The sequence below is a fragment of the Euprymna scolopes genome, chromosome 23 (assembly GCF_053919585.1).
Source record: "Euprymna scolopes isolate OS-2025 chromosome 23, ASM5391958v1, whole genome shotgun sequence".
Taxonomy (NCBI): Eukaryota; Metazoa; Mollusca; class Cephalopoda; order Sepiida; family Sepiolidae; genus Euprymna; species Euprymna scolopes.
Window position 1 is genome coordinate 72,079,313 of NC_136504.1, and position 13,726 is coordinate 72,093,038.

General features: G+C 28.8%; 1 protein-coding gene across 2 annotated transcripts in view; it reads left to right on the forward strand.

The window, feature by feature from the left end:
- Window positions 1-13,726, forward strand: part of LOC145245994 (transcription elongation regulator 1-like) — a 144,744-nt gene that overhangs the window by 31,171 nt on the left and 99,847 nt on the right. For both annotated transcript variants that reach the window (XM_080107790.1, XM_080107791.1), the window contains exons 2-8: window positions 241-640; window positions 826-1,014; window positions 3,198-3,390; window positions 4,408-4,643; window positions 5,135-5,264; window positions 7,007-7,164; window positions 7,882-7,979. In XM_080107790.1, coding sequence (XP_079963916.1) covers window positions 241-640; window positions 826-1,014; window positions 3,198-3,390; window positions 4,408-4,643; window positions 5,135-5,264; window positions 7,007-7,164; window positions 7,882-7,979 — 1,404 coding nt within the window. The remainder of the gene's footprint in view (window positions 1-240; window positions 641-825; window positions 1,015-3,197; window positions 3,391-4,407; window positions 4,644-5,134; window positions 5,265-7,006; window positions 7,165-7,881; window positions 7,980-13,726) is intronic.

Genomic DNA, 13,726 nt, shown 5'->3' on the forward strand with positions numbered 1-13,726 from the left:
TGTAAATTAGCTAGATCTTTTGCTAATGAATGCAATTCCACAATCCTTATATAAGAAAATTGTAGTTTCTGTTTAAATAAATAGAGAAGAGGGTTTTTAATATGAATATCAATACACACAAAAGAAAAACAAATTCATAGGAGGGCAGATTTTTTCATTAATTTTTCTTTTAACTGCAGAATTTACTTTTGGTTAATCCAAAGCAATTTTTATTTTATTTATTTTTTTTTTTTTTTTTAGACCTGGACCACCTGGTCCCCCACCACATTTTGGTCGTGGGCCCCCTCCAGGGCCTCCTCCTAGATTTCGTGGGCCTCCAGGGCATCCACCTGGCATGATGAGAGGTCCTCCTCCCCCTGGCATGAGAGGACCTCCTCCACCTGGCATGAGAGGCCCACCTGGACCTGGAGGTCCTCGAGGACCTCCATTTGGTAGACCACCATTTGATCCTAATTATGGCCCTCCACCTGGTATGCATGGCCCTCATGGTCATGGTGGTGGCATGCCACCACCACCACCTGGCATGGGACCACATGGACCAGGACATGGACCACATGGACCACCAGGAATGTCTCCACATGGACCTCCAGGACCACCACATGGACCACCTGGGATGCCTCCTGGACCCCCTGGACCTCCCGTTAGTAAAGTTTCTTTTTTATTAAACCTTTAAAATAAATTTTCAGTAATTATACTTGTAAAATATGTAGCACACTATTATTTTATTATGATCCATCATTTTAAATGTTTTGTGTTTTTTTAAAGTTTTTTATATAATTTCTAAACATTTTACTAAAATTAAACTGAATGATATTTGTTTTTCAGCGCCCTCCTATGATGCCTCCCCCAAATATCCCTCCTCCAAATTTTTCAGTCCCTCCCCCAGGCTTCTCTCTTCCTCCACCTGTATCGAATGCCCCTGCCACTACAATGGCGGCAATGTCACCCCAAAATGCTGCTATGGATACAAGTAATCAAGAATTATGGGTGGAAACTAAAACGGCTGAAGGAAAGGTAAGTTAACTGGCAATTCTATTTAACATCTGCACACTATTACATTTATAGTTGTTCATATTTTACAGAACGATTCTTCTTATACATTTTTGTTTACAAATTATTTTCTTTTTTATTAGTTGCCATATATTAGATTTTTGTCATTTGTGGAACCATGAAATTTCTGTTTGATTACTGCAAAAGGTACTCATTATATAAACTATTGCGTTCCATTATAATGGGATTTGCTGTTTGTAACAAATTATATCACAAATGAAAATTTATTCTGAAAGATTTTTTCATCTGTTTCTTTTTTGCATAAAATCTGATAAATTTGTAATGGGATGTTATGTTTTTTTTTTTAAGTTTTGTCCTTTACTAATTTGTTTATCAATAATGCCAGCTTTTTCTTTTATTGTTATTGAAATAATTATTTCAAATAAAATTCATTTTAATCTTAACTGGTTAAAAGAAAAATATAATCAAAAAGAAAAATGTTTTAAGAGTTATTTTTTAAATTGAAATACCTTTTTGATTTTACATTTCCTTCTAGTTTTATTTAAGCAGCTGTTCGAATAGCGTAAAAAATTTAAAAATACACTTAAAATGGCTTAATTATCATATTTTAATAACACTTTTGGGAATGAAAGCATCAAGAGATATTTTTCCCCCTAAAATAATTTTCTGACTTGAAACTTTGGAAACAACCATTTTTTTGTGAAGTGTTATATTTTTTATGACCTTCCAACTGATATATCCTGTCAATTTTTTTAAGCACAAAGTGTGTAAATTAATAACTTTGGAGGATAATTCATTGTAGCTTGATATTTCATTTCATTTGTCTTGTAGAAAAAAAATGCAAACTTCTCGTGGAATGTATCCCTTACTTTTTGGAAATGCTAATATAAATATTGCTCATAGAACAATTTTTTGGGTTTTGCTTATTTGCTTAATTTATTACAAATGATGAAAAAAATTATTTTAACAAATTTTTGAAAAATTAGCAACTCAAAATGTATTATTTTGGAGGCATGGACCTTCTAAAAAAATGACTTATTTCTCTTATTTCAATGAATTGGGGATTAATAACATTGATTCCCATTTTCTTATTAGGATTAATAGGTCTGTAACATTGAGGGCCAGTAAATTTAAATAAATTTATAATTACCTCAGTCTACAAGGAATTCTCAATGAAGGGACAAGTAGAAACAATGAAAAATAGTTTCAGCATTTAAAATCATTGATTTACATCTTTTTTGGAAAGTGGCATGAAGGTGGGTCTCTTTTTTTTTTTTTTTTTTTTTTTTGATAGAAAACTGGAATTATTTTTTTAATTTTTTTTTTCATGCATCTTGTCTAGAATGATTTTTTTTCATGCATCTTAGGCTAGAATGATTTCATTCAATTCTCATTTTTTAGTCGAAGATTCAGTGTTGACATCATCAGCTCTTTTCATTTTTAACTGTTTTTGGATATTCAATTAAAAAAAAATTTTTTACATTTTATGAAGAGATTAAATTTTTACTTTACCTTTCAAAAGAATTACAATTTCACTGTTTTATAACTTTAAATTCACACAATTAGGATAACTCGGTCTCATATTCAGGTTTGAAAAAAGCTTAACTGCTGCTTGGTATAATTTTTGGACTGAGAAATGGACTCTTTAATAAAGCGATTTGGTGTTAACTAATTTTATGCACATGTGTTTGTAAATTCTTTTTTCTTTTTATTGGACGCTCTTATAGTCATTACAAGAGATGCCTGCTTTGTATTTGAAATGGTATCAGTTTTTTTTGTGTTTGTTGAAAATGTTTTTTATGACTGATGTGAAATGTACCATTCTGAATCCACATTTGGTTAAGGCAGTGTAAAAATTGCCATTAGTGTTTGTCAAAACCTAAATATTTTTTATAATAGTTTTTATTTATTTGTTGTATCTTAATATCTGAAGTAAACTTATATCTTAAGTTAATTATTTAAAAATTGTCTCATGTTTTTTGTCGGTAAAAAATGCATCTATAACTACATTTCTCATTTAATTTGGGAAAACTAGTCCAAATCTTTAAGGTAACCACTAGAATGAAAGATAATTATTTTATTTAATTTGATCATTGATTTTAAATGATTGTTTTTAATGCAAACATTATTAGCTTTTTGCTTTTTTAAATGTAGAAATTATTGGAATAATTTTCTTTGAAATTTAGTCTTATTATTACAATGCAAGAACTCGTGAATCAGCCTGGACCAAACCTGAGAATGTGAAGATTATCACTCAGACTGAAGTAGAGGCAATGGCTGCTCAAATGACTACTCAAACCACACCAAACGGAGCAGTGAGCACAGTAACAAATTCTCCAACTTCGACAACAACTGCTGCACCAACTGCTGTAGCGCAAGGTAAACCATTTTGTAAAGTCTTAAAAAATGTTATCTTGTACAAATGATTGTCCATTCAAATGTATTACATTTTATTGTACAATTGCTTCAAAACTTTTTATTTTTAACTTTTCAAAATCAAATGAAAGTAAGAATTGCAAAAGAGTAAAAAGAAGCAATTAGAAGGGAATTGAGAATGAAATATTAACTTAAAATTTCTTAACAATAAATCACCCCTTTTATAAATATATGGATGGTAATATATAATGCTATTTTCCTTTTACAATTATAAGACACCTTTCTAACCATAGGTAATAACATCCTACACAAGAGCAACTAATATTCTAACTCTTCACATGTAGCATGAATTGAAACAAATGCATAAAAGATGTCTGTTTTATTTATTTTTTTTTTTTTTCTTTACTTAATGTTTTGCAATCCGTAACACAAATATTGTATAATCAGGTATTTTCAAAATTTAATGAAGTTTTATATAGTTTGGAGTTTTGAACTGAAAACTGATAATATTAGAATCTTTCAATGTTGTGTTAGATGTTTGTGCTGGGGGGATGAGAGCTCTGATTGTCGGCTTTAAAATTTCTTTTTCATGGTTTTTGACTTTTCATTTATCATAATTACTCTTTTTTGCCTTGGCATACTGTGAAGAGTAGCTGAATAAACCAAATTTTTTATTATGGGTTGCAAAATATACATAAGATGGTGATGAAAAAAATTGTGGACTGATTCTTTTCTTTGATCACTGAGATGCAATCAACCCGTGTGTGTGTATTTCAACATGAATGTGAGAGAATATGCAATATCCCGTTCTTATCAGTTGCCATCCAGGGGTTAAAGCAGTACTGATGCCATCATTAACTTTTGTCATTGAACAGGGTATAAAAATATTTGTTCATATTTACAGGTGTATAATATCTTATTGAAATGTGTTTAATTTTTGTTGTTGATGGCATTATGCATCATTAACATTCACTGTTTGATATCGCATAAACATGGGAATGTTTTTATTTGTAACTTCAGATCTTCCACCTGGCTTCAATCCTGCTCTGTTGCCACCTGGTTTTGTTCCACAAGTAATGCAGCCGATTTCAGCTTCTACCACGGTTCCAACTGCAGTGGCTACTGCAGGAGCTGTATCCACCCAGGCAACTGCTGCACCTGTCACACCTACACTTAACACAGGTGTTGCTCCCCAAACAGAACCTATGATCACTGATCAATCTGCTGTAGTGGCTGAAAAGCCTCCTCAAGGACAGGTTAGTTATATTTAAATCAAATAAAACCATTAGAAAACTACAAATCTCTGACTATCAGAGTATTGATTCCTTTTGTTAAAAGTAGAAAACTAAGTTTTGTTCCAAAAGTAAAGCCTCTCATAGTTTTTAACTCAAAGTTGAAGTGCTATGAAGACTAGAATAGTACCATTTAAACAAATGGCCTTTTATACTCTAAAATTTATTTTTTTACATAGTCACCACCATTTTCAATGCACTTTTGCTAACAGTTCAATGGTGCATCACTATGACAGAGGTTGCTTTCTTAAAGATTCTCACATCACTATCTGAAACAAAGATGAAACTTTCATGTCATGAATGCATAAATTCAGTCTTAACAATGCAATTTGTAATACCTTTGATTAATTCACATGGTAAAAAAAAAGTCATTACTTTTGCCCTCATATTTTATTTGAAAATAGCATCTTGTATATTTGGAAAATTTGTTTATCAATTAATATTTTATCTTCCAGCTTCCCGCTAAGCCTTCTGAAGTTGCTGAATGGTCCGAACACAAGAATGCTGATGGCCGAGTTTACTATTATAATGCGAAAACAATGGAATCTACTTGGGATAAACCTCAGGTTCTTATAGATTGGGATGGTAAGATTCTTAAAAGAAAAAAGACCCATTTTCTCTTTGTAATAAAATATTTTAATGCTAACAGCACTGTTATAATAAAATGTTGGTTTTAAAATGTACATATTTAACTTTCTGAATTTTGACACTTAACAGCTGAGTTATTTCCAAAAGGAAATCTACTTTTTATATTCTTCACCAATATTTGTTTTAATATTGGTTTATAAAATGTATTAAAAAATATAAAGTCTAAAAATAAAACAGTTCAAAGGAAATAATTCAATGTTTTCTAACCTTACCTTATCAAACAATCTTTTTTTGATTATGCGTTCAAAATATTCTATTATTCAGTATGATTTCTATGAACATTTAGCAAATTTTTTTTTGCATAGTGTAATAATTTTTATTTTTAATGCTTCACAAGCACCCCCTCCCTTCATATTAAAAACTAAACAACAAACTTGCTAGCAATTGTAAATGTCATTTGCTGGAGCATGAAATGTACAAATTGTAATTTCTGATTGCAATAACATTTAAGAAAAGATAACATTTCAGTTATCAAAAATTACAATATCCAATTTTTGGCCATTGTTTTAAATGCTTTATTTTGTATAATTTACATAACAAAACTATTTTTGCCTGACAGTTGCATGATTAAGTTTTTTTCAATAATCTTTTAAACAATATGCTATTTGTTAAATGTTTAAATAATTTAGTAAGTTTTCTATTTATTTGCTTCTCTTCAACAAAAAAAAAAACAAACAAAACAAAAAAAGAAACATTTTCTTAGATTAAATTTCTAACTGCAGTTATTGTGAACTTTGCTGTGGTAATCATGCATAAATATGTGAATCACATTTTAATATTCATTTAGTTATTTCATGTTGCAATTTTGTTCCTCCAGAAATATGACATATTTGTAAACTAATGAAATTTTTCTAAACATATAAGTGTATACTTCTCTTGTAATAAATATTGAACTGCATATTTTGCAGAGGGGGTGATGTTTATTTTAATTGAATTTTTATAAATGTTCTTTACAAATTTAAGTAAAATGTTTTATTTTTTTTTTCCTTTTTATTCCCCCTTTAAACAATTTGAATACCGACCACCTAATTTTTTTATTGGCTGGAAGTCAAAGTAAGTAAATGAAAACTAAAACAAAATTTGTTAAAGCAAAAAAAATGTCTACGTAAATATTGAACATGTTAATATTCAAGAAATTCTTTGGTAATTAGATATGTTAACTGCTCAACTTGATTTTTCAGTTTTTGTCATGACATGTTATTTTGTGGAATGAGGATAGAAGTCTGTCAACAAATTTGAAGTGCATCTGAATTTCATTTGGGTAGGCTAAAATTTTAGATTAGAAAAGCTGTAATAATCTTTAAATTTAGGTGAGTAGCAGAAAAAGTGACATCTTTTAAGTAATAATACCTATCCTATAAGCATGTGATTTGCTTTCTATTAAGTTTTTTTTTTTTTTTCTTACGTTTTCATATGCTCTCTGAATTTTTATTCCGAGAATGCTCTATTATAAATTGCAAGTATTTCTGAATCCTAATAAAAGGAATACAAATTTAGTTCTTTCATTATGGAGTACAAATTAGATTTCCATTAATGTATGAATTTTTACTAGGAAATGATTTTTATTATGAAATATTTTTTTATAAGTATATAACATTCATAAACATTTGCTCCCCCCCCCTTTAATTTGTGATTCTAATGTATTGGTATTAATGTAGTTACTTATCACCAATCTATAGCTAAACTAGCACAACTTCCGAAACCGGATCAGCTGGTAAGAGCTGCCGAATCCCCTGCCCAGGTGAATTCCGTAATGCAGGTGAATGGAACTGATGAGACTGAAGAAATAACAATGGAAATTTTGCAAAATGAAAAGGATGAAGAGAAAAGTGATGAGGTAAGAATGTGACTTATTATCAGTGTTCACTTTTCACTGAATAAATATAAACAAATACTTGTTTAATTGGAAACACTTTGTTGTTTATATAAAACATTTTGATTTCCTTCTAAGCCACTCAAAAAGAAGTTTCTACAAATTGTCAATTGACACCTAATTTACATTACATAGGAACAGATACATGTTCAGAATGGGGCTAAATTAAGTGCTTTATCAGAATAGCAGTCTGTAATTTAAATTTCTGTATTTATTACAAAGTATTACAAAGTTCAAGTTTTTTTATGAGAAATGCTTTTAAAATCAGATGACATAACAAATGGAGGCTAAAAACATTGTGTTTAAGAAAATGTATTTGCTATTAAAATTGTGACATAATTAAATCTATTGCTCAATAATACTCAATAATAAGAGGAAAGATGAAATTGTATTTATATATTGTACGAATATACCCTCAAGACTATAAATATAAGTTAACATTTAAGAAATGTCATTATTTTAATGTTTTCATAGCATAAAACATTGATTTTTAGGATACTTAAAAATCAAATGAAACTATCGCTGGAATGTTGTACTCTAACCAACCAAGAGAAAGTCTGAATGTAAATTATAATTCTTTATCTCTGAAATTTAAAAAGCTTAAATGAAGACTATTTCTTGATGTAATCAGAAATTATCAAGACATCATTTACATTATAAATGTTAATTTTATTGTTACAGGATGAAAAACAGAAAGAAACTGAAGAAAAGTCCGAAGAGCAAAAGGCTGCAGATAAAGCCCGTCCGGTTTCTAGTACACCTGTACCTGGTACACCATGGTAAGTAACAAAGACTTCAATCAATTTTGGCTTTGGGTGTTATAATACATATAAATATTACATTTTGACACTTTTATCATTAAATGGTGTAGTCATTCCTGTAATGATGAAAATTATTCATCAAAACAAAAAAATGAAATTTTTTACAATACATTTTTATATATCATGTCAGTTTTTCATATTTACTAGCGCGTTGCCTGGGTGTTTGGAGGTGTGTGTGGTTTGGGGTAAATCAAAACTCGCCGGGGGGGGGGGTAAATTAAAAAAAAAAAGTAGCTAAGTATGAGGATCGAACCCGAACCTTGAGGCAAAGTTGGAAATTAAAGTCTGAAAAAAAACGTGTGACGTTAACCACTGGGCCACCGCGAAATACTAACAGAAACACGTTTGAATTTATTAAATTACTTAGAATTGGCAGGTGCATGTTTTAATGACTTAATGAGGTCAACTTTGACTGCGGGGTAGTATTTTATTTACTGCGGGAACGCTTTTTTTATTTTTATTTTCCCAAGATGTTGGGGGAGGGGGGACCAGTTCCCCATAAAAAGTGGATTGTCCAAATTGAATAGCAATTGTGTGATATAAGGAAAATATTTCCACATTGATCAAAGCTCATTGCTTTCGGACATTTCCCACGACCGGAAAAATACCGCCAGAATTAGTGTCACTTTTATTATACGAAAAAGCCTAATCCACATGCGTCGAGCGAAAAATGTTGAATATTTATCTTTTCAAAGTTGAGCAAATTAAATAGACAGGCGATCTCCTTTAACTCGGAGATATTATGATTTATATGTGATATAAAAAGTTTTAAGTTGTGAGCCGACCGACCGCTTCTTGGAAAAAAGCCTTTCTTGGACATACACAAAAAGTGAACACACAAACACACATTTTCGCTTTTATATATATAGATTACTAAAATGGTTTCATTCTTATTTCTGGTGCTACCATATCAGGCTGTCTCTTGGCTTCCTGAAACGAAATGCACCTACATTGAATTTCTGTTTTTGTTTTCTATTCTCTTTTGTAAAACTTGTTCTGCAAAAACAAAAAAAAAAGCCCCCTCCCCTTCTCTCCACTTCCTTACTGGCTTCCTAAATTAAAACAGTCCAGCCAATAATACTACAACCTTTTTGCAAAACTCAATTATTTTCTGCAAGGCCGAGAATGAATACAACAATCCACCAAGAACATCAAACAAACTTTATGATTAAGAAATAATAAAAACAACAATCCACCAAGAACACCAAACCAAACTTTATGATTAAGAAATAATAAAAACAACAATCCATCAAGAACACCAAACCAAACTTTATGATTAAGAAATAATAAAAACAACAATCCATCAAGAACACCAAACCAAACTTTATGATTAAGAAATAATAAAAACAACAATCCATCAAGAACACCAAACCAAACTTTATGATTAAGAAATAATAAAAACAACAATCCACCAAGAACATCAAACCAAACTTTATGATTAAGAAATAATAAAAACAACAATCCACCAAGAACATCAAACCAAACTTTATGATTAAGAAATAATAAAAACAACAATCCATCAAGAACACCAAACCAAACTTTATGATTAAGAAATAATAAAAACAACAATCCACCAAGAAGATCAAACAAACTTTATGATTAAGAAATAATAAAAACAACAATCCACCAAGAACACCAAACCAAACTTTATGATTAAGAAATAATAAAAACAACAATCCACCAAGAACACCAAACCAAACTTTATGATTAAGAAATAATAAAAACAACAATCCACCAAGAACATCAAACCAAACTTTATGATTAAGAAATAATAAAAACAACAATCCATCAAGAACACCAAACCAAACTTTATGATTAAGAAATAATAAAAACAACAATCCACCAAGAACATCAAACCAAACTTTATGATTAAGTAATAATAAAAACAACAATCCATCAAGAACACCAAACCAAACTTTATGATTAAGTAATAATAAAAACAACAATCCATCAAGAACATCAAACCAAACTTTATGATTAAGTAATAATAAAAACAACAATCCATCAAGAACACCAAACCAAACTTTATGATTAAGTAATAATAAAAACAACAATCCACCAAGAAGATCAAACAAACTTTATGATTAAGAAATAATAAAAACAACAATCCATCAAGAACACCAAACCAAACTTTATGATTAAGTAATAATAAAAACAACAATCCACCAAGAAGATCAAACAAACTTTATGATTAAGAAATAATAAAAACAACAATCCATCAAGAACACCAAACCAAACTTTATGATTAAGTAATAATAAAAACAACAATCCACCAAGAAGATCAAACAAACTTTATGATTAAGAAATAATAAAAACAACAATCCATCAAGAACACCAAACCAAACTTTATGATTAAGAAATAATAAAAACAACAATCCACCAAGAAGATCAAACAAACTTTATGATTAAGTAATAATAAAAACAACAATCCACCAAGAAGATCAAACAAACTTTATGATTAAGTAATAATAAAAACAACAATCCACCAAGAACACCAAACCAAACTTTATGATTAAGAAATAATAAAAACAACAATCCATCAAGAACACCAAACCAAACTTTATGATTAAGTAATAATAAAAACAACAATCCACCAAGAAGATCAAACAAACTTTATGATTAAGAAATAATAAAAACAACAATCCATCAAGAACACCAAACCAAACTTTATGATTAAGTAATAATAAAAACAACAATCCACCAAGAAGATCAAACAAACTTTATGATTAAGAAATAATAAAAACAACAATCCATCAAGAACACCAAACCAAACTTTATGATTAAGAAATAATAAAAACAACAATCCACCAAGAAGATCAAACAAACTTTATGATTAAGTAATAATAAAAACAACAATCCACCAAGAAGATCAAACAAACTTTATGATTAAGTAATAATAAAAACAACAATCCACCAAGAAGATCAAACAAACTTTATGATTAAGAAATAATAAAAACAACAATCCATCAAGAACACCAAACCAAACTTTATGATTAAGTAATAATAAAAACAACAATCCACCAAGAAGATCAAACAAACTTTATGATTAAGAAATAATAAAAACAACAATCCATCAAGAACACCAAACCAAACTTTATGATTAAGTAATAATAAAAACAACAATCCACCAAGAAGATCAAACAAACTTTATGATTAAGAAATAATAAAAACAACAATCCATCAAGAACACCAAACCAAACTTTATGATTAAGAAATAATAAAAACAACAATCCACCAAGAAGATCAAACAAACTTTATGATTAAGTAATAATAAAAACAACAATCCACCAAGAAGATCAAACAAACTTTATGATTAAGAAATAATAAAAACAACAATCCACCAAGAAGATCAAACAAACTTTATGATTAAGAAATAATAAAAACAACAATCCATCAAGAACACCAAACCAAACTTTATGATTAAGAAATAATAAAAACAACAATCCATCAAGAAGATCAAACCAAACTTTATGATTAAGTAATAATAAAAACAACAATCCACCAAGAAGATCAAACAAACTTTATGATTAAGAAATAATAAAAACAACAATCCATCAAGAACACCAAACCAAACTTTATGATTAAGTAATAATAAAAACAACAATCCACCAAGAAGATCAAACAAACTTTATGATTAAGAAATAATAAAAACAACAATCCATCAAGAACACCAAACCAAACTTTATGATTAAGTAATAATAAAAACAACAATCCACCAAGAAGATCAAACAAACTTTATGATTAAGAAATAATAAAAACAACAATCCATCAAGAACACCAAACCAAACTTTATGATTAAGAAATAATAAAAACAACAATCCACCAAGAAGATCAAACAAACTTCATGATTAAGAAATAATAAAAACAACAATCCATCAAGAACACCAAACCAAACTTTATGATTAAGAAATAATAAAAACAACAATCCATCAAGAACACCAAACCAAACTTTATGATTAAGAAATAATAAAAACAACAATCCACCAAGAAAATCAAACCAAACTTTATGATTAAGAAATAATAAAAACAACAATCCACCAAGAACATCAAACCAAACTTTATGATTAAGAAATAATAAAAACAACAATCCATCAAGAACACCAAACCAAACTTTATGATTAAGAAATAATAAAAACAACAATCCATCAAGAACACCAAACCAAACTTTATGATTAAGAAATAATAAAAACAACAATCCACCAAGAACATCAAACCAAACTTTATGATTAAGAAATAATAAAAACAACAATCCACCAAGAAGATCAAACAAACTTTATGATTAAGAAATAATAAAAACAACAATCCATCAAGAACACCAAACCAAACTTTATGATTAAGAAATAATAAAAACAACAATCCATCAAGAAGATCAAACCAAACTTTATGATTAAGTAATAATAAAAACAACAATCCACCAAGAAGATCAAACAAACTTTATGATTAAGAAATAATAAAAACAACAATCCATCAAGAACACCAAACCAAACTTTATGATTAAGTAATAATAAAAACAACAATCCACCAAGAAGATCAAACAAACTTTATGATTAAGAAATAATAAAAACAACAATCCATCAAGAACACCAAACCAAACTTTATGATTAAGTAATAATAAAAACAACAATCCACCAAGAAGATCAAACAAACTTTATGATTAAGAAATAATAAAAACAACAATCCATCAAGAACACCAAACCAAACTTTATGATTAAGAAATAATAAAAACAACAATCCACCAAGAAGATCAAACAAACTTTATGATTAAGAAATAATAAAAACAACAATCCATCAAGAACACCAAACCAAACTTTATGATTAAGAAATAATAAAAACAACAATCCATCAAGAACACCAAACCAAACTTTATGATTAAGAAATAATAAAAACAACAATCCACCAAGAACATCAAACCAAACTTTATGATTAAGAAATAATAAAAACAACAATCCACCAAGAACATCAAACCAAACTTTATGATTAAGAAATAATAAAAACAACAATCCATCAAGAACACCAAACCAAACTTTATGATTAAGAAATAATAAAAACAACAATCCACCAAGAACATCAAACAAACTTTATGATTAAGAAATAATAAAAACAACAATCCACCAAGAACACCAAACCAAACTTTATGATTAAGAAATAATAAAAACAACAATCCACCAAGAACACCAAACCAAACTTTATGATTAAGAAATAATAAAAACAACAATCCACCAAGAACATCAAACCAAACTTTATGATTAAGAAATAATAAAAACAACAATCCATCAAGAACACCAAACAAAACTTTATGATTAAGAAATAATAAAAACAACAATCCATCAAGAACACCAAACCAAACTTTATGATTAAGTAATAATAAAAACAACAATCCACCAAGAAGATCAAACAAACTTTATGATTAAGAAATAATAAAAACAACAATCCATCAAGAACACCAAACCAAACTTTATGATTAAGTAATAATAAAAACAACAATCCACCAAGAAAATCAAACAAACTTTATGAGTAAGAAATAATAAAAACAACAATCCATCCAGAACACCAAACCAAACTTTATGATTAAGTAATAATAAAAACAACAATCCACCAAGAAGATCAAACAAACTTTATGATTAAGAAATAATAAAAACAACAATCCATCAAGAACACCAAACAAAACTTTATGATTAAGAAATAATAAAAAAAAAAATCCACCA